Source organism: Kryptolebias marmoratus, linkage group LG11, assembly GCF_001649575.2.
Source record: "Kryptolebias marmoratus isolate JLee-2015 linkage group LG11, ASM164957v2, whole genome shotgun sequence".
In the NCBI taxonomy this organism is placed as follows: Eukaryota; Metazoa; Chordata; class Actinopteri; order Cyprinodontiformes; family Rivulidae; genus Kryptolebias; species Kryptolebias marmoratus.
In genome coordinates this window covers 20,130,659-20,154,195 of record NC_051440.1, presented here as the reverse complement: position 1 = coordinate 20,154,195, position 23,537 = coordinate 20,130,659, and the positions used below count along the sequence as shown (strand labels likewise).

Below are 23,537 nucleotides of genomic sequence, written 5' to 3'. Positions count from 1 at the left end.
CTAAATATGAGGTTTAACTGACATAATTTTAGAACATGGTAATTATTAGATTAGATTTTATTGTCCTGATATACAAGTAGATAAACAACTGGTGAATGCTTCTCATTGATTTGTGTTATAATCACTGCCATGTTTGTAAAATGCCACTAAAACTAAATAGGAGTGTGGGTTTGTTATGAATACACATATGAGGGGGTGTTTGAAAGGCCTGAGGTGGGTGTTTATATTTGTATTCCCAAACGAAGGGTTGGAAAATGACCTGTCTCCTATGATTATATCCTGACTAAGTAGAAGTGACGAGGTAATTGTGAAATCTATTGAAAAGAATTGTAGTCTGTCTCTCTTTCTCAGTCTCGTTTCCTTTCTCTCCCGGTGCTTCTCTGTTTTCAGGTCATTAGTCGATTCTCCTTTTCTTCACCTACTCTTTGTCGTCTCATTCATGCGGCCCAGTTCCTGTTTTTCTCACAGTCTGTTTTACTTGTTTTGTTTTTACTCATTTATTTCCTTCCCAGCCTTTAGAGCATCACATTTCTTGTTCTCTGTCTGGGAGCAACATGTACCATTCTGATTCCTCTGCTCTCTCAGAATAAGTGTGTTTATACAAAAAACCCAGCATCAGATCGATCCTGTGATGTTGCTCAGATCAATAACACAGAGAATGTCACAGTTTAGCCAGGGAAAAAAAAAGGATGGATAATTTTTGCTTACCTTTTTATGTTTCATGTTGGTATTTAAGTTTCCCTTCTCACTCAGTCACTGCTCTCTCTCTCCCACAGTGGCGTCCATTCCTCCCTGGCCTGAAATATGAAGTGATAGACTCTGCCTACATCTCCCTATACACGGGTAAGAGCCACTCATTTCTGCTGTTCTCAGAAAGCTGTTTTGATAAATGTTGTGGGAATCAAATGATCATCTCTTGTTCATAATGTTTTTGCCCGTGTCTGTGTGTGTTTGTTTGTAGCATTAGCAAAATATTGTAAGGTACCGCTGGACAGAATTTAGGGAAACTTTCAGAAAGTAATCATTGAATGTACGTCTACACCTGACTGACTTTTGGTGTCAACCCAGTTCAAGAGGTCTGCCACAGCTAACTGATCATAGTCAACACAAAAATGACTATAATTCAGTCAGTTGTACAATTATTGAGCTAAAGTTTGGTGTGGTAGTAGATGGCAGTCATCGTCAACACATTCTCTGAGAGCTAACACATCTTGCAAGATCTCACAGTAAGAATTGGGATTAGCTTAACGTCATTCATAAAGTTTGACCAAAACGGCTAAAATGATGATGATTTTAATAATCAAACTGAATTTCAGAGTTTTTTTGTTTTTATTTAAGTTAATAGAAATTAGAAAACCATAACTTGTTGTTTAGTAAATTTACTCTCTAAGAATTAATGACAAATAAATATTCTCCTATTTTATTATTTTCTCATTGGACAGTTGCAGATTTCCCTTTAAAAATACATCAGACCTTCTCTTGAGTGGTAAAAGGCAGTTGTAGTATTTATTTTTATTTATTTATTTTTTTTTATCTAGGTGTTATTTGTAGCACAGATAAGAACACTCCCTCCTGAGTAGATGCTTAACCCCTGTAGCGCCAGGAATAGGAATGTGTCACAGAGCGTCACTTACTGTAAACAGGAGAAACTTCCAGCTGCTCCAAGAATTGATGTGTGGAGTTGCCATCTTGGGCAAAGCTGCAGTGTCGCTTGGATGTATGCCAAGTCCTGCCATCTTGTTTATGACAAGCTGTGACAGAGAAGAACGAGGCCTCGCACATTAGATGAGGTCACTCGCTGGATTCAGGCATTTACCATCTCATCATCTCCCACCACCCAGCCTCCCCCCTTCTTCCTACTTCACATGTCACACCCTGCTGCTCACTAGGTCTCTCTGTGTCCTCACTCTGGAAAGTATTTTATGTTTAAGAAGAACATTTATAGACTATTCTCAGGGAAACTTGTTCTCTCCTTAATTATTAAGGCAGTGTTTTTAAAGTCGCTGCACTGGAAAGGAACAGTATCTCGCTTAGTTAGAAAAAGTATGTCTTTGCTACATGTGCTTCAGCAGCTTCTTTTTCTCATTACATCCATGTAATGTGTATTTTTCCACTGTACAGACTAAAAGGCAAACACATTTTAATAGATTGTATCCATATTAATATTCAAGTTAAGAACTGGTTTATGTTATAATATTTTTGAAAGACAGCCCATTAAAGTTCCAGAATTATCTCTTATAGGTTAAATCATAATGTATGTCTTTAAAAGATGATATACTATTATGTTTTACTATGTATCATTATAAATAAACAAAATTAAATACTCATAAACTCTTGGAAAATCCACAGAGATAATAAAATTTTAAAAAGAACACACACACACACACACAGTGCTATTAGACTAAGGCATTCACCTCAGTATCTTTTTTAAATGTGAATAATGTTCATTTTTATTTTTTAAAAAATAGGGCAAATTTATCAGAGTAGATGATTACATTGTTTTGTTTGTTGCCTGTGTTCTTGTAATGAAGATGTTAGGAACAAAGATCTCGAGTCAGTCTGTAGGGAAAGCTTGTGTGTGGAATGTGAGCAACAGATACTTTGTCAGAAAAGGGAAGTTTAAAAAGGTTTATTCTGTGTACTGCATGCATGCAAACATTTACTCTAGCCTCTTGAGGATTAAAGTGATTCTGACCACTCTGTTAATTACGAAGCATTTCTCCCATCGGGCCTTGCTCCTGACATGCCATTAATCACACACGCACTCTCCTCCTTTCCTGCTATTGATTGGTGTAATTATGACTGCCCTGCTCTTTAATTTTTTTTTTAACTTCAATTTTTTAGCCTTAGATTTTTGTCATTGTTTTACTACTTCCTCTTTTATCCCCCCATCCCCCTCAGCCCCCAACAGATTTATTTGAACCTGTTGTTTTATAGTAAAGATTGTAGGACTATAAAACCATCCTCTTGTAGTAAACATTATACTTTTGCTACTGGTAATAGTAATAATATATATATATATATATATATATATATATATGATGTTTTTTTCTCTCTTCCAGATGAGTCTAGTCTGAAGATGAACACTGTGGACCATATCCCTCAGACCCTGGCCAGTCACATCCATCTCTCTGAAGAGTCTTGGCCCCAGGGGCCAGAGGGAGGCCCCATCATGCAACACGGAGCTGACATGTTGAGGCCAGATCCCAGGGACACCTTCTACAGCAGTAAGTCTTCCTAGCATAATTTTGCTCTGTTGCCCTTTTTGTCCTCGTTCTGATTTCCTTTGACATGTTGTTTTTTTCTAATTGCCCGGTTAACTGTTCGCCTCACAGCAGCTGTCAATTTAGCTGTATTCAGACATTAAATAGTTTAATCAGCCCTGCTGTTTTTCATTTTATGCTTCCCCCTGTCTTCTTTTTTTAGTTTTGATGTTTTAGTCACATATGTGCAGTTAAACAGATATTCACACGCGTATTTGTTTGCCCAAGCTGTCAAATTGTCTCGGTCTCTGTTTCCAGCCCCGATGATTGACCCCTCTCGCTTGGAAAACGTTCTTCCAGCCTGTCTCTACTCTCCAACCTACGTCGTCAAAGACTTTCCTATCGCCAGATACCAGGGCCTGCAGTTTGTGAGTCACAAAATGAATAACATCTGCATTGGTTTTAACTACTTAACATGGGATTTCTGGGCTCATTGCAAAAGCATGCAAGTTAGGCCATTTTAAACTGCTTGAAAAAAAGTTCCACAAACATTCAGTGAAGTGGACAGAGAAAAAAAAAGAAACATATGAGCTAAGCTTATGCTGGTTTGGACGTCAACACAGGGTCCTTCTCTTTGTGTGAAAACATGAAGATTGCAGCTGTTAAGCACTGCTCCCCCCTTTAGGTCAATACATGTTACTGCAAGAGCTTTAAAGATGAGCAATGATGAGCTGGGAAACAGTTGTACTTCTATATTTAATAGAATCAGTGTTGCTCTAAAAGTGTAGCAGCTAAACTGTGGTTTTAATGTAAAAGTCACACAATGATTGCAGTAGATGATAAACTCTTTCTATGAGTTTCTACTGTTCATAACGTATATGCTTTTCTTGGTTATATTAACTGAGCAGTAACTATTTTTTAGGTCTACTTATCGTTTGTCTACCCTAATGACTTCACACGTCTCACCCACATGGAACGGGAGAATAAGTGTTTCTACAGAGAGTCTCCTATCTACTTGGAAAAGTAAGGGTTTAGCTTTTTTATCTTTTAAAGCCAAAGTGACATTTGTCTCTGTCTTGTTTATGTGAGCAACAGCACTGTTTGTATAGAAGAAGTGTTCTTTTTTTTTGACCTCTTACTGAGTGATTATACCACTTTGAAACTTTAACCTTCAGTTAAATTGTGTGACCGTGTGTGTGTGTGTGTGTGTGTTGCTTTTTGGTTTGTTTCCCAGGTTTGGTTTCTACAAATATATGAAGATGGATGAGGAAGAGGACGACAGACCGTTCTTTTTCCCCAACCCAGATGGTAACTGATAATGAGCAAACACACACTCGTCACAGTGATCCAAACTCCAACCCCAGACACACATACGACTATTTGCACAAGTGTACACACTCTAACGACTTTGAATCTCCTTCGTGTCAAACCAGATTTCCTAGAAGAAGAGGAGCTGGTGGATGTAGAGGATGAGGCAGAGATTGTTGGCACGCAGGTGCCCAGAAAACCCTCTCATCCAAGTCAGACTAGTCATACTTCAAACCCGTCCCATCAACACTCAAAAACCGGGCCTACTCCAGCTGGCAGGGAAGAAGAAGAAGAGGAGGAAGACCCAAAGGAAGAAGAAGAGGGAGTAGTCAATAGTCTCATACATCGAAGAAAAAGGAGACAATTTCCACACAGGGACAGACACATGGGGAGGGTTCTGGACAGAGACTGGGGAAGAGATCATACCCAGGGAAATATGAAACTAGATACCAGGAAGGAACTTGATGGGGATCAACTCAGGGGTCTACAGCCTGATATGGACAGTGTGGTTCGGGGTCGTGCTTTGTCCTGGATCCACACTGGTCCACCAGACCAGGAATCAATCAAAAAGGCAAAAGGTGGTGGGGGAAGTGTTGAGATACCACACAAACTTAGCAAATCTTCGCTTCTTTTCCCCCAAAAGTCCTCCCTCTCTGCCCTTGCCAGCCGAGCCAAGCAGATCCTAAGCAACTCCGCCCATAGCAAACACCCCCCTAATAACAGCAACAAGCCTTCTGGCAACAAAAAGGAGAAGAGGGAGGAGAACAAGATCTACATCACCAGGCCCCGTCCTGCAAAGGAAAGAGAAAAAGAGAGAGAGCGAAGAGAGAGGAGGGAAGAGCGAGCATTTCACCACCCTAGAGAGATTTTCCCAGGAGTCTTTTTGTACCAAACTGGGAAGAGCACTAGACTGGTCAATAGGGGTCATAAAGGACATGGTGGAAGAGGTGTAGCAGGAGTTAGGCACCTTATTAGTGCCCCTCAGCTTTGGCCCAATCCCCCCACAAAGGAAAGTAAAGCATTAGCCCACAATGGAAACACTAACATTCAGAGTGAAACTGCACAAAGGTCTGCTAACAAAGCAGCAGTGCCAAGACAAACAGAGAAAAATAAGAGGAAAAGGGGTCCTCAGGACTTAAGGACTACAGTCAGAACTGACCTGCCCAGCAATAGAGACCCCCTGATCCCACGATCCTATCACCAAGACCTCCCTTCTACTCCAGCCACCCTACTGAAGTTCAACACTACAGAAAACACAATTCAGGGTCAGTTACGGGTCACTTCTTACCTTAGGACCTCAGTGATTACAGAGTCTCAGCAGCAGCCAGAACCGGAGCTCAACCCTGCCGACATCAACCAAGATACAAACCACTCTAATCCTGACCCCGACCCTGATCTAGAGCCAGAACTGGAGGAGGGCGAAATGTCAGACTACAGCTACGAGGAGGTTGAGGTTAGGCCAGGTTGGGCAGAGGAGAGCATCAACTGGCAGAGGACGTTCTCCGTTAATCCGATGGACTTCGAGCTGCTGCGCTCGGACTGGAATGATCTGCGCTGCAATGTGTCTGGCAACCTTCAGCTGGCAGAGAGTGAAGTGGTGGATGTGTTGGCACAGTACATGGAGAAACTGAATGAACGCAATGGAGGGTAAGCCTAAAAAAGTGAATATTTTAAGACACAGAGGCTTATGTTCTTCTGCAACCTCAAATGTTTTGCTGCTAACACAAATGTAAAAACCGAAGTAATTTTACTATAGTAGTCATGCAATGGTGCTGTTCCATCATATTAACAGTCCTCAATGATTGGATTACAACGAGGTCTGCAGTTTGTGATTGCAAGCCTTGATGTTATTTGCATGAAATTGGCTTTCTGTTTTAATTTTTCTCCTTCATCATCTAACGCCACAGTTAATTACTAGCGGTATACTTGAAGTGGTTTGACTGAACACAATCCAAAAAAATAAAATAAATCCAGTGAAAATAATTTTTACAGCCTACTTTTATGTCTGAGTGTATTGCAACCTGCCTCTGTTTTTAATATATATTTTTCTATGTGTTATATTTTATGCTACAGGATCTACACCCTGCTGCGAATCATCAACGTTGAGAAGAGGCGGGACTCGGCCAGAGGGAACCGTTACCTAGTGGAGCTGGAGCTGATGGAGAGGGGCCGCAGTGTGGTACGTCTTTCGGAATACATTTACCTGCTGCTCCACCGTGGCAGGCAGGGAGAAGAAAGTCTGGAAAATACTGATTCTGCCCCAGCCTCTGCACCAGCTTCACCACCCTCTGCGGCCACGAGCAGCTTCACAACCCAACAACCACCGCCTTCTACCAGGTCCTCAGCACATCCAGGAGCAACACCGTGGAGCACTACCTACGCTAAACCCCTTCTCTGCCAACCGGTCATGTTGCAGTGGAGGAGAGATGTCATGGTGCACTTTGTGGTGCCAGGTCAGTCAAACATTCTTCTCATCTAAAGAATATTCAGCACATCCAGTGAATAAACAACATGAAAAAGCTGCTAAAAATATTGTTGTTGTTTTTTAGTTTTTTTTTTCATCTTGCTTCTGCCTTTCAGTGAAGAATCAGGCTCGCTGGGTACAGCAGTTTATTTCTGACATGGAGAATCTTCACCGACAAACAAAAGATGACAATTTCAGCATCATCATTGTTGACTTTGAGAGTGAAGACATGGACGTGGAGCAGGCTCTTAAGGAGAGCAGTGTGCCACGGTGTGTGCAAGCTACAAGCAGCCTTGTAATAATAAACTCCAGAATATTCCTCAGGTGATACTGTGAACTTTTTGTGAACATATTTGTTTTGACAGGTACGAGTATCTTAGACGAGAAGGAAACTTTGAGCGCTCAGCAGGACTTCAGATTGGAGTGGACACCATTGAGGTTAGAGAAACAAACACATAAAGGATAGATGACAGTATGTGAGCTGGCAGGGAAAAACCCCTCACTGAAGGTCAGACACTCACACTGACCACATGACCTTTACTGGCTGATGGACAGATGGAAAGAACTCTGATGCATAATGAATCTATCACTGCTGGGCCAGTCTGCAGAATGTGGATCAGCCTTATCTTTGACGCCCCTCTTGTTTTTCTTGCCCCTCTCCACGGAGCAAAGCTTAGAATGATGGGGAATTGCTTAGACAGAAGGCATCATATTCTCTGTTTTGTGTATGCCATACCTGCCACATCTACTCCTTTTGGCAGGTTATTTGTGTGCATGCACCCCTTCTTCCCTCTGACGGTTTCTCGATCACACACACACACACACACCCACTTGAGGCTCAGAGTGGTTGAAAATCTGGACAGACGTTGATCCGTCAGTTGAGTGTCAGTGCTGTCAGTGTGGGATGACAGAGCTGTCACTCATGCCTAAATGACTTCCGGGCTCTTTAACTGAAGATGAGCCCCTGATGCTGAGCTCAGACTTCTCTGCACTTTTTAATCCTTAAATCCCGTATTGGGCTCATGTTAACGTCCGTTTATGTTCCACCAGCTTTTTCACACTTTTACCTCACACACTTTTCTTGTTGTCAGAAAAAAACAAAATGCAGAAATTTTTCTAATGCAGTAATCGTGCAAACAAGTGATTGTTTATTTCTTTACCTCACAGGACAGTCACAGTATTGTGTTTCTATGTGATCTGCACATCCACTTCCCTCTCAACATTTTGGAAAGTATCAGGAAGCACTGTGTGGAGGGACGCCTCGCGTTTGCTCCCATCGTCATGAGGCTTAGCTGTGGTAGTTCGCCCTTGAAGCCTGACGGTAACACAACAAAACAAATGTAGCATACATGTTGTACACATCTACTCATACGGACACAATCACCAATGCATATTAACAGTTTTTGGTTCTTTTCTTGTTTTTATGTTTTAAAGTTCTTTGGATTTGACTCAGGTGTTGTTATTTTTGCCTCTCAGGTTACTGGGAAGTAAATGGCTTTGGCCTGTTTGGAATTTATAAGTCTGATTTTGACAAGATTGGAGGAATGAACACAGAGGAATTCAAAGACCGCTGGGGTGGAGAGGACTGGGAGCTGCTGGACAGGTAAGTGAACTGAACACAAGGAAAACAATATGTTGCTGCTGTCTACTTTTTTTTTTATTGAATAAATGAATGAATGAAACTGAACAAACCACAATTAGTTGAACAAACTTTAAGAAAGTTGTACATGGAGCAGAAAAAGAGGCTTGAATAAAGTCTCATACATTGTAGAGTTGTGATTGTTGCCAAAACCAAACTGAGCTGATACATCACAGGAGGCAGCTTTGAAACCACACAGATCACCTCATCTGCTTTTAAATTTGTGTGGTTTTACAATTATTTAAAAAAATGTTTTCTATTGTTCAATTAGCATTTTAAATTCTGAATGAATCTAGAATGTTGTTCAGTTCACTCAAGCAGTAAAATATCAATTTTCTTTTATATCAATAATTAAAAAAAAAAAAAAAATTTCAACATCTTATCAGAAACCTTTAGCTTGCTGAATTTGATACTTAAATACTACTGTTTATTATTCTACCAAATGTTTGTACAATCTTAGTGTAGACTATAACAACCAAAAAAGATAAACTGTCAAAGTTTAAAATGACAAACTACCACAGTAATCCATTTGTGCTATTTGTACTTTCATTTGCTAATAGCAGTGCTAATGAATAGATTCATCTCTGTCTTGTGATTTTTTTAAAGGTACTTAATATTAGTTTTATCAGAGTAAACAAAATGTTAAAAATTCAACCTGCAGGAAAAAAAATCTTACTATTTGTCTAGAAGGTGCCCAAATGTAATAATCTTGATGGGACTACAAAGAAAATAAAACATGCTGAACTTACTTTTTCTCTGCTTGTCTTGTAGGGTGCTGCAGAATGGTTTGGAAGTTGAAAGATTGCGCTTGAGGAACTTCTTTCACTACTACCACTCCAAAAGAGGCATGTGGAACGCTCAGAACAAGAAAACGCAGAAAGGATAGCGCTTCCTTTTGGTTGGAGGGTCCTAAACAGATCTGCGGATCTTGATCCACTGTGTGTGCTGGAGAGAGAGCGAGAGACCAGTAGGAGCTCACTCACTGCCTGAACTCTATCTTTTTTAAACAGGCTCCTGTCAGGGACTCCTCTGTTTTACTGTCATACCCTGTTGTGTGTTTGACTGTGTGAGGAAACTGAGTCCAAATCAGAAATTTGGGGATGTGCTGTTTCCACAGACAGACTTGAGTCATGACTTTGCCTCACTGACTGAACTACTGCACATAAAGAAGAGAGTTATTTTTGTTCTCTCTGTCTGTTTTAGTGCAATTTTTTTTTCAAACAGAATGAAAAGCAGCTGTTTCATGTGCATATGCACATTTGTATGTGTGGGTATGTATATATAAGTGTGTGTGTGTGTGTGAGTGGGTGTGCTTATGATGAGAGGAAGCACCTTTTTTCTAACAAGACAATGTAAAAATGACCTAAGATCTTTTTCTAACATGCTCTTAAGAAAGCGCCTAAAAGAATGTGCAACAGCATGTTATTCAGCTAAATTCAGACATGGAGGTGCAGCTCAGAAGAGGAGCTGTGCTCAGAAATCAGCATTTCTAAAAACACCAACTACTACCTGTTGGATATCCTTAATCAGAATGACTGAGGTGCTGATTATGTCCATAAAGATGATAATATGAACTTTTTTTTTAATTGGACAATGTCTTTCTCAGAAAAAGTAACAAAATAAACATCATCTTTATATTTCTTTCTGTCCTACTTTTCACCTTTTGCATCTCATTTTGCCTTTCTCAGCCTATTTTAATGTAAAACTATTTTTGAATCTATGGAAAGATTGGTTTACATTGTATTTTCGAAGACATTGTTAGAGCTAGCTATTATTTAGGACTTTATTTTTGTTCGATTAATTATACTGAGCTTATGCTGCTGTTTTAATTGGAAGACCATGCAGTAATGTGGGGTGCTTTTTTGTTTAAAGACACTGAATTTGCAAACAGTTCACATCTCAAAACTACTGAAAATGTCCTCTTTCTCTCTATCTCACCATCCACTGGAACATTTAGCTGAGAATGCAATGAAGAATATATGGAGTGTTTCATTGCAAATAAAAACTATCAAAATTATTCACACTGCTGTTTGAAGATCTACAGAAAAATAGAGACCAGTACACAATGTGGTGATGCTCAGTTGTTTCCTAAATGTGTGCCTTTATCCTGGTTTGGCTTCAGGCATTTTGTAAACTACTCTAAAGGAGGGCAGGGACAGACAGAAAAACAATGTTATTTAGTAATAACAAGGTGTAATGTAAGTTTAAATACACTGTAAAATGAGGAATACTTTGTTCTCGTTAATGACTTATAGACATGTCAGTGTGTGTCTTGTATCATAGTAAAATGAAAAAGATGATACATGATAATAATGACTACTAAAAGCGAGCAGAAGGTGTGATGAAGATTCAGGAGCAGCTGCAGTTCAACAGGATCCCACCTGCCCCCGTAACTTTGGCTGGAGGCCCGGCTCCTAATGGACATACACACATACATATATATATATATATATAAATGAGAGCTAATGATCTTTTATTGACTATTTGATTGTCAAAATTTTCTCCTGTTTTTCTTTTTTTTAGTTTACAGATAAAGATGTCTATACTGTACATTATTTAACAGTGACATGGGACTATTTAAAAGTAAAGGAAACACAATAAATACAAGATTATACATATATTAGTAATAAACACAAAAATAGGAGGATACATTCCAAGGTAATTTCTGTGAAATTGTTTTGTAGAGGAAAGGTTTTAAGAATGTATTGTACTTTTATTTTAATTTATCTTTTTTTTCTCTTTTGTTTGATTTTTTTTTTTTTTTTTTTTTTACAAATAAAATTTTATGCTTAGGTCTGGATTTATTTTATGTGTTGATTATGGGGGCCTAAAGCAGTTGTCCAAAATTATCTTCATTACATATCTGTGAAATCCCAACAAAAGTAATTTATACTAACAAAAAACACATTAACTCAAAAATTGTCCCCAAGTGTGAGTGGGAGTGTGAATGGTTGTTTGTCTGTTTTGTCTCTATGTGTCCCTGTGATGTCCAGGGTGTCCCCCACCTCTGGCACAGTGATGGCTGGAGATAGGCACCAGCTCCCCGCAACTCTGGCAGGAGAAGCGGGTAAAGAAAATGGATGAATGGATGGAAAAACAAACTGACTCCCTTCCTCATCTCACCACATGGTGGAGCTCTAACCACATCATGCACACAAACCCATCAACCAAGGTAATATAAACTGTTAGTTTGAAAGGCACAGACACATGGAACAGAGGTGAGCTGATCAGGTTGTAGGAGTAAAAATAATGCAGAATTCATAAACCCCTTTATCTGAACATCAACAATCACTCTTGGAGACTTGGATCATTTTATGTTACACAAATAAGTCACCACCTGACCCTTGTCTTGTGTGACATAAAAAAGCCGTTATATCAGGGCTATTCAATTTCAGTTGCAAGCGGGCCATATTTGCAAATTTTTGGAGGTTTGAAGCCCTCCTCCCCCTCGTAGTCCATGATCCACTGGGCAGATTTTAATTTAACTTTCAGGAAGTAATCAATGGATGTGCATCTACAAATGATTAACGTTTGGAGACAATCCATTAATGCTACTTTTGATGTTGCCATCTGTTTGTATCCCAGCCTTGCTGCCTTCTGCACAGGTCAGAGGGGAGAGTCAATTACATTCTGATGGTTAAGGTAAAAAAGTAGATATGTATGTTTTTTTAGCATTATATTCAGACAAATCAGTTTGGAATTCAGGCATCTTTGTAGAGGCAAGATAAATTAAAACATGAACATATCAGGCCATTCAGGCTTGTTGAATTGGCCTTCTATATATGGTATGTGAAGAAAGCTGAATTAGGTTGTAGAAAACCTATGAAATTCACTAAAATGTCTAAGTATGTTTTACTAAAATCTGACTTTGATGTATTTAATAATAATAATAATAATAATAATAATAATAATAATAATAATACATAAGCCTAACTCCCCTGACACTCTTTAGTTTCTCAAGTGATTCAAAAATCATTTAACGTTTTGGTTTGTGACCAGTACAGATAATAACTAAATAGATAAACCAAAACGTTATAGATCCCTTCAGTGCTGACATTTTTCTTGGGTTACATTAAAGGTTTGCAGCTTTGTCTAGGTCGGTGGAGCATGAGCTAAAAGCTGTTACGCAGTCAGACGGCATCTGGATGAGGCGAGTGTTGACCTCATGTGATCACACTCTGGAGAAGCTTTGATTAACAGCACAGATCCCAGGATGCTAACAGGACACCACAGCTCCACTGACTGAAGGATTCATGAGCCAAGGTGGATGTGTTCACATGTGTTTCAGATACTTATTTCCATTTTAAATTAATACATATTTCCAATAAAACTTAGACTGGCTAAGAGAATAGCCATTGATTCAGACACCTTTCACTCATGCACAATGAGCTCTTCGTCATTATGTAATCATGTTGGACCTTGTCCCAGTGCTGACACACCCTACTTGTCTATGCGAGTCTGATTAGAAACAAGTAGTCACAGGCCTCTTAAACATGTTTTTCTTATTTCACCTCAAGCATGTTACAACACTTAGCTAAAAAGCCACAAATTAATCTGAACTTAAGCTGTTAGTGAGAATTTCCACAGACTTTCTGGTGAAAGCAAGAGTTGACACAATTTGTGCACTACCCTCTTGACTACTCGGGAAAAAAAAAAAAACAGTTGTCCAATCACAATTTTTTTTTTTCAAATCCCCAATTTTTATAAGGTAATTAGCCCCACCTATTCACATTTGGTATAACTGTAAAGCCCTAAATGTCCTCTGTAGATAACAAAAGGAGTTAATTCAGTAGTATGCAGTGGGTATGAGATATTTAGGTTTACAAATGTCCTCCATAGAGGACAAATTTGAACTACTGGTAGTTAGAAGGTTAGGCTAATTAAGATAAACTGCTCAAACAGGCACAATATATTTTAGTATATAAGTTCTGATGGAAAATTAAAAACAAGAAGATAAGTCATTGGGAGTTTGTATAAGCTTTAAAAACACAATGTCAAAGAAAACCCCATTTTAAATCACAGCCAAACAAGTCATACACAGTGTGAAGTCATGTCATGCTGCGTGACTAAATGGCAAAATTTCACTAAACTTGTAGTAAATATTTAGAAACTAATTGCTTGATTTTTAAAAAAGTAAAATATATTTGTTGTTACAGCCCAAATATTTACATTACCTTAAAAATAGTTTATGATATATGACGTGTGTATGTGTCAGTATGAGTAGCGTCTAATGTAGGTCACAGGTTGCAAAGGTTTCACGTTCCATACAAGGACAGGTATGTTTATTTAAACAAGCCATCATGTAAAATCATCTGAATCATCTGATTGGCTGACGCAAAATTTTGTTCGTATTCTGATTAGTTGTTGAGGCGCTTCTGTGTTGTCACTCAGCCGTAGCCCCGCCCCTCGCGCGTCTACAGTTGTGTCTGTTCAGCAGGCTGTCCCTGATGAAGTGCTGATGAGGAGGGGAGCACTTAACTCGGACTTTCAGCGCTTCATTGCTCTCCTTCCGAACTTTTTCGGTCTGCTGGACGTTTTCTCCTCATGAACTTGGGTCTGGCTGGGCTTAGACACCGGGAAGACATTTGGACATGTTTTAAATCGCGCTGCTTGTTTAGGGAGAAAGTTTAAACTCCCGCACCGTTCGGAGCAAAGGTGAGACGAAGTTCCCTTCAGTTTTTTTTTCCTGCTACATTTAGTGTAAAACACCGACTCCGCAGTAGCAGTAGCTAGTATTTTGCTAACTTGAACTCCAGTCACAAACATGCCAGGGAAGTGTCGCTCCGTATAACCAGTTCGTCCAGCTTTTGCGCAAAGTTTCGACAGCTGCTTAACTGACTTCCAGGTAAACCGCCGAAGAGGTCTCTCCGCTCCTCTGAGGAGTGTTCCTGTCTGAAGGAGCGTCTGAGCAGCCATGGCTGGTCTGAGCAATGTCCACATGAAGACACTGGAGGACCTGACGCTGGACTCGGGCTACGGGGCGGGGGACTCCTGCAAATCCCTCAGCCTGTCTTCCTCCAAGTCCAACTCTCAGGCCTTCATGACGACCCCTCACCGGGGAAACTGGTGGTACTACTCCGGCTCCATGAACAGCAGGAACAACAGCTGGGACACCGTCAACACCGTCCTCCCCGAAGACCCGGAGGACATCTTCTCCAAGTGCCACCGCTTACCTGAGCTGGAGGAGTTTCCCTGGACGGAGGAGGAAGTGGCCAAGATCCTCCGGAAAGTGGCCGAGATTGGGAGCGTTAAGTGGGGGGTTACACCTGTGTTCTCCCCGGAAGCTGTGAGGCGTCTGTCCGCGCTCCTGCGCAGGGCTCTCATTCGCATCTCCAGGGAGGCTCAGCGGCTCAGTGTCATGCACTGCCGCTGCACGCGCTTCGACGTCCAAAGCGCCATGAGGCTGGTGCTCAGCTGGGCCCTGGCCGACCACTGCGTCTCTGCCACGGTCAAGGCCATCTCCATGTACTGCATGAGCTCGGGCGAGCTGCTGAGGAAGGGCAAGGCCGCCCGCTGCGAACTCTCGTTCTCCGTGGGGCGCTTCTTCCGCTGGATGGTGGACACTCGCATCTCCGTGCGCATTCACGAGTACGCAGCGATCTCCCTGACCGCGTGCATGGAAGCCCTGGTGGAGGAGATAGGAGTCCGCGTCCTCATGGCTGAGAGGGGTCAGCCCGGGCCTCATTCGGGGTCAGGATGCGTCCCCGTGAGTGCAGAGGCCCTGGAGGGGGTGGTGAACAACGACGCCGAGCTGTGGGGAGTCCTGCAACACTATGAGCACCTGATCTGCGGGAAGAACGCCAATGGTAAACCAATTTTCTGCTTCAAAGTACTCATTGCAAAGTTTAAACAGGAACTTAAAGAAGGTTATTCTGAACTATAACATGTGGTGCAGTTTGACAGAGTTTGCTCCAATAGTTTCTAGATATATTTATATTCAATTCTGAAATGTGGGTCTGCACTCAATGTAAATAAAGCACTTTCATACGAATACTTTAATCAACAAATCAAAGCATAATTATGTACCAATACAACAAAATTGTCCAATGTCTCAATCCCAAATGCCTCGCCCATTGCCATTATTAACCCATTTTCTATCACTTCAGGTAAAGTGACTGAAATGTGATAGTTGATAGCCATTATAAAGTTTAGATTGCAATAATTAATTTACCAATATGAGGGGAAAAATAAATATAATTTTGACCAGCCTTGACAACATTGCAGTGAGTACATTTTCATGCCATGCTCTGTGAGATGCTTGACATGTTTTACAGAATATTTTGTTTTGCGTTGATGCGTAGCACGTTTTCGCCACAAATTCTCCTTTCAGTGCGCTGGTCGCTGCTTTCCACGCTGGCACAGTTTCTGTGTGGAAAAGGTGAACTGTTAGACCTCTGCTGGATACAATAGTGGCTTTTGTGAAAGAGCATTTTGATTGATTTGTTCCTAATTTGACTTGTCAGAATAAAAGAACAAAACAAAACACTGCAGGCTTGTATGTTGAACAAAGCAGCTATTTTCCTCTTTTTACAAAATTCACAAGGAGAAATGAGTGCTGCTAGACAGCCATGTTTCACTGCAGTTCCTTCTACTTTTAACAAGTTGCAATCTGGAGTCCTTACAGGTCACTTAAAAACCCAGGCCAGATGTATGTTTATTTATTTATTTTTTGTTCACACAGCTTTACACTCTCTTTAAAATCCTCCCTTCTTCAATTTCCTCATCCTGTGCTCCTCTCCTCCTGTTGCATTCATCCCTTTTGCCCATCCCCATTCTCTAGCATCTCTCACTTCTCTCTTCCAGCTCCAGCTGTCCATCTTTCTCCCTGTTTATTCATTTCTCTGACATCCGTTTTCGATTAAATCTTTTTCCTACCCCTCTTGGTCAAATCCAGGGATACCCATTCCATGACTGTTGGCAGTGGATTCATGAGCTTTTGTTGGGACAATGTAACAAGCCTTTGTTTGTGGCCTACTACCAGCTCCCTGGAGCAGAGTTCTTTACTTCAGCACAATAGTCTTTTGTTGTGTGATCATGCAGCTTAGCCCAATATAGAGGGATTGAAAACAAATGCTGGGGAAGCACACACACCAGTGTGCATTATGGACAACAGAAAGGGAGAAAATGAGTGGCCATGGCCAGAATTTCAGGGCTGCAATTACAAAGGCTCAGTCCTGATCTGTGGAAGGACTTTATCATAGGGAAGCAACTTTTTTGCAAATATGTCATGCATGTAAAGCATTTTACAAAAACAAAAATTAAATATAGAAAATTGCTCACTGGGTCCTTGTCCCTTACGTTTTGGTTTCTGGTCAGTTTCCAGTGACTTCCATAAACTTGCAATTGCAATTCACTGGACATGACTTTTGCCATATGCTTGAGTTGTTGCTATTTCAATACAAAATAAGTACAAGAGCAGCTTTTGTATTTAACCAGATGTCTTTTGGTTGGGTTTTTAATGGTGTGTTTTGGTGAGTTCAGTCTCTGGTTTTGAAAAGACCTCTGTGTGCGTAATAACAACAGACTATTCTTCTGACCACTCTAGTTTTTTTATAGATCCAATGCTGCTCTGTGAAAGCCACACACCCCTCTACCACCTGACACTCCACACCCTGAAAGTGGCTTTCTAAAACCTCCTTTGTTGATGGACCCGACCCCTAATAAAAAAGTAAATGTCCTTTTTCCCTTTTTAAACCAGAATACGAGGGTAAATTTCTGATCAATTTAAATATAATCTGATGTAACTCCTCCCTTTCACATGATGTAGCTTTGTCTTTCCAATTTTTCTAAGGGCCCGACCCACATCTGGAACTCTTTATGTCAGAAACGACTTCTACGGCTCCAATAACAATTCTGAAAACTCTGTTTTCCTCCCCTCCCTCCTCTCCTCTTGCCTTCTCAGTCTCGCTTATGGTCCCCCCTCACCCCATTACACAGACACGTGCACACGCGCACACACACACAAATATACACACACTCTCTTTTTTTTAAACTACGCTATTGCGTTTACATTTGCTTCATCTTTATCTGTTTATTTCTTCTATTACACTGAGAGTGCATTAGGAACCCGGTTGTGATGTGCCAGGATCTTATTCATTACTCGTACACACGCACGTGTACACTGGAACCAATTTAGTCTGCTTTACATGTGTTCAAACAGCTCCAAAGTACTGGTTGAACTCAGAACACAATAGCACTATAGAGTAATCCATTTGTCATTCATTTCTCCTCACAAGGAAACATGAGTGAGTTCTTCCTTGTATAATTTGTACTGATTGTACTGTGGGGTGTATTTAAGTGCAGACTAGAAGCTTGGCTAATGGACAGTGGAAGTAGCTCTAAAATCATTGATCTTTATGACTGGCATGCAGATGTCTGTTAAACCCTGGTTGGATGGTAGGACAGTTTTCCAAGTGCAGTTTTATCTGAGCATTACTGTGCTTTTTAAACTGCTCTCAGACTTTTCATAGTTTTTGAAGTCCTTTGAGCAGCAGTACGAGAGAGATATGCAAACTATTATCTTCAAACCATTTGACTCTTGAGCATGAATCTTAATTCTATGAGGTTTATTTGGGTTTCACAGTACTATACTGACTTTTTCTAAGGGTTAAATGTAAGTAGATCTAGGAATCTGGACCAGAGACTTTCCCCATCAGAATAATGTACCTGAGAAATTAATTTAGAGTTTGTCCATGATTTACACAAAGCAAAATTAATTTTTTCTCCGTAGCCCTTTGAAACTGCTTAGCGTGCACCAAAGGAAGGGGAAAAACATATGATTTGGTGCTCAGTATTTCCCTAAATATGTATTTAGCCCAAAAAGAGGCGTGGGAACAGTAGGCAGAAAGATACAGGGAGAGCAGCCCAGTACTGTGGTCACACAGATGGGGAAAACAGCACTCTGAAAATACACTCCCTATTTCACAAATCTGGAGCAGGATCAAATACAGTTTTGGGCAATGTAGGAGGACATTATTATATTTTGGTGAAATCTCACTGCTGTAGATTTCCTAAGACATTGGCAACCACTTTATAGTTTGTCTGAGTATCTATACAAATAGCTGAATAGTGTGAATGCCTCAAGTTAAAATAATAATAAAAAAAACTATAGTTTTAGTGGTTAATAAGGGTTAATCCTGCACTAGACAGTTGAGTTTGTTTGTGGTTGAGTGTGTGACAGCCTTATGTCCGGGTGCATGTATAACCGCAGGCTATACACATTCACAGAGATGTCACTGTTTGCACTGGCTTCTTGTCTGCTGCCAGCTGTAAAAACATTGACCCATTAGAGCACTGGTGCGCACGTGTTTGAATGTGCTCATCTGTGGGAGCTACGTTTGTTTTTGTGGGTACTGGCCATTCTTGTAAAACCATGAGTAATGGTTGCACGGATATGACACCACAAATGATTTGTCTGGTTCTTTAAAAAAAAAAAAAAGACTAACCACATAGGAAACACTGATTTTCCATGCTCTGTTACAGGTTGTTTTAGTCTTTAAAGCAGATAAGAAAGTAAATTTGTAATATTCTCCTTTACTTGGAGCTAGTCTTTAATTTGACTTCTGTTTTTTAAAACTTAAATTTTTTTTGACTTCCAGCAATGTTATTTTTATTACATGACTGCAGCATGAGTCATGCCTCCAAAGAATCAAGCTCTGATATGGAGGAAAAACAACTGATGATGACCGGTATTCAAGGAAGAAACTTCAAGTGACATAAATAGAGATATAGAAAGCATAACTTAAGAACTTTACAACTCCTCGAGTATCTGTCTGCAGGAAACTGGAAAATTCGGATTTACACTAAATGTCTCTGGTTTGTTTGTACTGGAAAACGTACAATAGGTGTGGCATGCTGATGACCACAAAGCCACAAGGGACATAAGGGAATCTTGTGTGATGGGTTTTGGCTCAATCTGCTAATGTGGGAAGCAGGAACACTGAGTTCAGGGTAACTGGAATCTTGGATCAAATTATTGCATTGTCTGAATTGTGACACTGGTTTAAAGGGTTTAGTATCTGTATAGATTCATGTTACATGTTCTCACCTTTTAGATATTGTCAGAACTTTGTGTTTTGGTCATGTCATTGATACCCTTGAGAACGGTTTATTACTGTTACAGACATGCAGAAGGATTTCAATGTCTGAGTTAAATAAACAAATAGCTCTTGATGCATGGCTCAGAGTCAAGACCATGATCAAATCATGCTTTCAAAGTGTTAACTGTACTGTTCTTAAAATTTCTACATCTCAATCGACTAATGGGATCATTTTAAGTTTAAGGAGTGATACTATAAGGTGAAAGTTGTATCTAAATAAATACGAAATGCTTACTAAATTACTCAATTCTGATGTATTCCTTAAGTGTATTTAGGTCAAAATGTGATCTGACAAGATGCATTATTTCATACAAAATACAGTGAATGTGTCTGAAAAATGAATAAAAGAAGACTGTGCAAGTCAACCTAGTGATTTAAAATAAAAACAATAAATGTCCTTGACATACCCCACAAAAAGTACAGTCATTGTAAGAAAACATCTTGCAACAGTAACAACATGTCAAATTTTAGTCACATATTGTTAGACTAAGTTGTACGGTTTACCAAAAAAGAGACCCAGACAATCCTCCATTCAGTTTTTGATTTTTAAATGGCTCAGTGTTCTCACTGGTGGTAAACTTTGAAGTCTTGTAAACTGGTCAAACCACAAATTCGTATTTAAAAAAGTTTGTCTGTCTCTACTGCTTACTAGAAGAACTTTATGCCGAGTTGCCATTGTTCAGATTGCTAATACATATTTACTTTCAGTTGACTTTATGGCATTTCAAACTGAAGCCGCCAACTATTAGGAAAGCATTCGGTGGGTAACTTAGGTTGTAATATTTATTTGATCACAAACAGATGAAATGAAATAACAAGTTGGAGTCGTGTGTGTTTTTGTTGGGGTGTTGTCAGAAAGCATGCAAGAGGATGAGGGAGTGTGTGGAAACACATTTGTATAACAGGATTTGGATATAATAACCCCTTGCTGTGTGTTTGGTGAAATCCGTTTGGTTTCTGTTTAGTCAGGTCAGTCAGAGCCAAATCTCTGCAGCTGAGGGAGAGTTTGTGATTGTCTGCGGCATTGCTAGAGTCAGTCCGCAAGTGTGTGTGTGGCGCTAAGAAAGAGCTGTGATCAATTTAGTGCACACTAGAGAATAAATAGGATGCTTTGTTTTATTGTAGATATTTTTGACTCAAGCTAGGANTCCTTTTGGAATCTAAACTGTTGTTTTTTGGAAACTGACTGAAAGGATGTTTTTGTGATTCTCTGTGACCTTTTTGTCCCCTGGACTCAGAGCAGTGTGAGGAAACTGAAAGGTTTTAAATAAACTGACCAGGCAGAGCAATCATAGACAAACATGAACTCTATTGTACACCACTTTACATTTCAGCAAAGTTGTACATCTTCATTGTTACCTTTTTTTCACACCAGTATAGCTTCATCTAAATAAACTTTCCAGAAGGCGTTAAATAGAAAAGTGAATGTCCGGGAGTGAAAAAAAGCACAAGAAGGTAAAAGGAAAAGTTTTGCTGATAGTTATGATGAGCATGTTTGTGCCAGCTTCATTGGGCAGAGTACCCATAATGACATTTTAGCTCTGCTTGTGCCTGTTAGAAGTAGGTCATTGCTGGGTTTTAGGATTTTTTTTTTCCTTTGTATGTTTGCTTTGAAGTTGTTCTGTCATCCACTCTCACAATGATGGTATCTCTGCTTTAGAAATTGACTTGTGTGTGTTCTATATTGCTTTTGATTGAGGTCTGAGTGACTAACATTTTACACAGGCATACAATCAGGATAACGAATGGAGACTGATTCCTATTTGACTCAACCCAGGGAAATGCAATTTTATTTTGGAAATGAAGAGTAAAGTTCTGCTCTTTTTTTGCTCTCTCTTGAGAATCCCTTTGACAAATGACAGAAATAGATGCAGTGTGATTTCTGGTCTTTCACTATATTGCACCACTCACCCCCCCTTCATCTGCTTTGTATCTGTTCACTCAGACACTGGAATGCATTTGTTTGTGCACAGAGCCTTGAGCTTGATCAGCAACAACACATATGTAAACAGTGAGACTCAGCAACTTGTTTGAACCACATCACAGAGCATGCCACCCCTCCCCCAGCTTAAGCTGATAAGACTGCCATTAATTGAGGTGTTTTAAACACAGTCAAATACTATACCTTTGTCTTTTTATCTTTTTTTTTTAAATATTTTTCTGTGCTTTGCACTTTTTGGTTTTGTTCACTTTTGCTTCATGCCAACACACATATATTTAAACTGTATTTTTCAAAAACGTGTTTTTTCCATCAGTAAGCTGTGCCATCTCCTAAAAACATCACCTGTTGGGTCAGGGTCATCCATAAAGGCATGTGGTGATTAAAAGAGCCGCAGCGGCACACAGCATATTTAGAGCAAAACCATGTAGAGTAAGGCTTCCTGGAATTCCCTTGTGGTTAACAGAGGGAAGGAGCACATTTAGAGGGGCATTTGGAGAACACATGTGGGCACAGGAAAACAGACGCCGTCAAGACAGGACACACGCTTCCACAGTCTTGAGTCGCTTTCTGTTGACAGTATCTGCACTGCATGTCCACCACATGTGCACTCCTTCCTGGAACCAATATAAACAGTTCAGCTCCTAGAGAAAAATTAAAGATGTCTACTTTCAGTGAAAGTAAATAAAAAAACATGTTTGACAAAGGGAGCTGTGAGTGTAAGAATTTCTAACATACACAATTGGTGTGCACTAACATAAAGCTTTAGATCTTGTTTAGAAGAGGAAGTGGAAAGCTTTAGGATTGACTGTCCTTTTCTGTTTGTGGTTGACTTAAGACTCCTTTTTTAACATAATGTATATATGCATTTCCTTTGAGGGGAAAAAACAGGCTTTAAATTTAAGGCTTGACTTGCCTGTGTGCATGATTTTTGCACTGAGAAGCTTTTTAAGTGTTTGCACAATCCATTTAATTTAGTGAACATCTGTATCATGTACATGAGTAAGTTTGTATTTAATGAGCTTTGTGAATTTGTGGCTTCTGTCTATTCAGGCACATCTGTTCTGTCATTCTCTGTTGGCCGTACTCTCGGCCATCTGTGTGTCACTGCGGGGTCACAGACAGTGCTGGACAGAATACACCCCAGTGATGGTCGCCAAGTTTCCTCTCCAGCAAGGATATAATCTGCCTATTGAGGATTTAAATGGTCTGAGAGAGAAGCTAGAGTAGGGAGTAGTGTGGTGGAATTTCTCACCAGTGAAAGGATGCCTTGTTTTACTTATTTTAACTTTGGTTACATTTGTGAAGATGATGCTTCTATCCAGAAGATGTTTTTTTAATGCTATAACTGATTACTGTGCCTTGTTCCTATAAAATAAATAAAACCTGGACTATCAGTCCTTTTTGCTTTTTGTTGTTTTTCATGTGGTACAAATCAGTGGTTTAATTGAAGATTTCATATAGAAAATGTTGATTGGTAAAAGCCTCCTGCCCCTACTATTCTCAAAATTCTCATCACTTTAGGAAGCATGCGGGTAAATATTTGAAGTGGCGGGTGAATTTGATCAACACACACGCCACTGTGGCGAGTTGGCAACTTGGAACAGAAAAGGTGTTATTTGTCCTCTTGACATATAGGGGGCAGCAATGTGCTGGAGTTGCTGCTGTTACGTCGAGCCGCGTTCCCCCATCAGGTACGGTTCTCCCTGCGCCTCCGTGCCATGTACGCGGCTAAAAGCGCACGTTCATGTTCAACGCTCGTAACCGCCGCGCTGTGCTCGCGCTGCAAGGGAACTACGGAGACCGTGAAAGGTCAAACAACTTGTTTTGGCGAAGTTAACCCACTGTTTTGCTAGCGTGATAGATAGACAGACAGACTCTGTTA

The 23,537-nt window shown here is 40.1% G+C and overlaps 2 protein-coding genes across 4 annotated transcripts in view; both read left to right on the top strand.

Moving 5' to 3' along the window:
* The window catches only part of b4galnt4a (beta-1,4-N-acetyl-galactosaminyl transferase 4a), a 128,882-nt gene extending 117,556 nt beyond the window's left edge, over positions 1-11,326 (top strand). Inside the window, exons 9-20 of the mRNA XM_037978425.1 lie at positions 777-843; positions 3,063-3,227; positions 3,522-3,631; positions 4,126-4,226; positions 4,438-4,511; positions 4,637-6,158; positions 6,585-6,964; positions 7,092-7,245; positions 7,341-7,413; positions 8,143-8,296; positions 8,452-8,578; positions 9,386-11,326. Coding sequence (XP_037834353.1) covers positions 777-843; positions 3,063-3,227; positions 3,522-3,631; positions 4,126-4,226; positions 4,438-4,511; positions 4,637-6,158; positions 6,585-6,964; positions 7,092-7,245; positions 7,341-7,413; positions 8,143-8,296; positions 8,452-8,578; positions 9,386-9,500 — 3,042 coding nt within the window. The 3' untranslated portion in view covers positions 9,501-11,326. The remainder of the gene's footprint in view (positions 1-776; positions 844-3,062; positions 3,228-3,521; positions 3,632-4,125; positions 4,227-4,437; positions 4,512-4,636; positions 6,159-6,584; positions 6,965-7,091; positions 7,246-7,340; positions 7,414-8,142; positions 8,297-8,451; positions 8,579-9,385) is intronic.
* A 2,713-nt stretch (positions 11,327-14,039) lies between these two features.
* The window catches only part of abtb2b (ankyrin repeat and BTB (POZ) domain containing 2b), a 41,505-nt gene continuing 32,007 nt past the window's right edge, over positions 14,040-23,537 (top strand). For 2 of the 3 annotated variants that reach the window (XM_017423007.3, XM_017423006.3), the window contains exon 1: positions 14,040-15,420. In XM_017423007.3, the coding sequence (XP_017278496.1) occupies positions 14,529-15,420 (892 nt within the window). In that variant the 5' untranslated portion in view covers positions 14,040-14,528. The remainder of the gene's footprint in view (positions 15,421-23,537) is intronic. The other variant, XM_025007375.2, reaches the window with a different exon arrangement.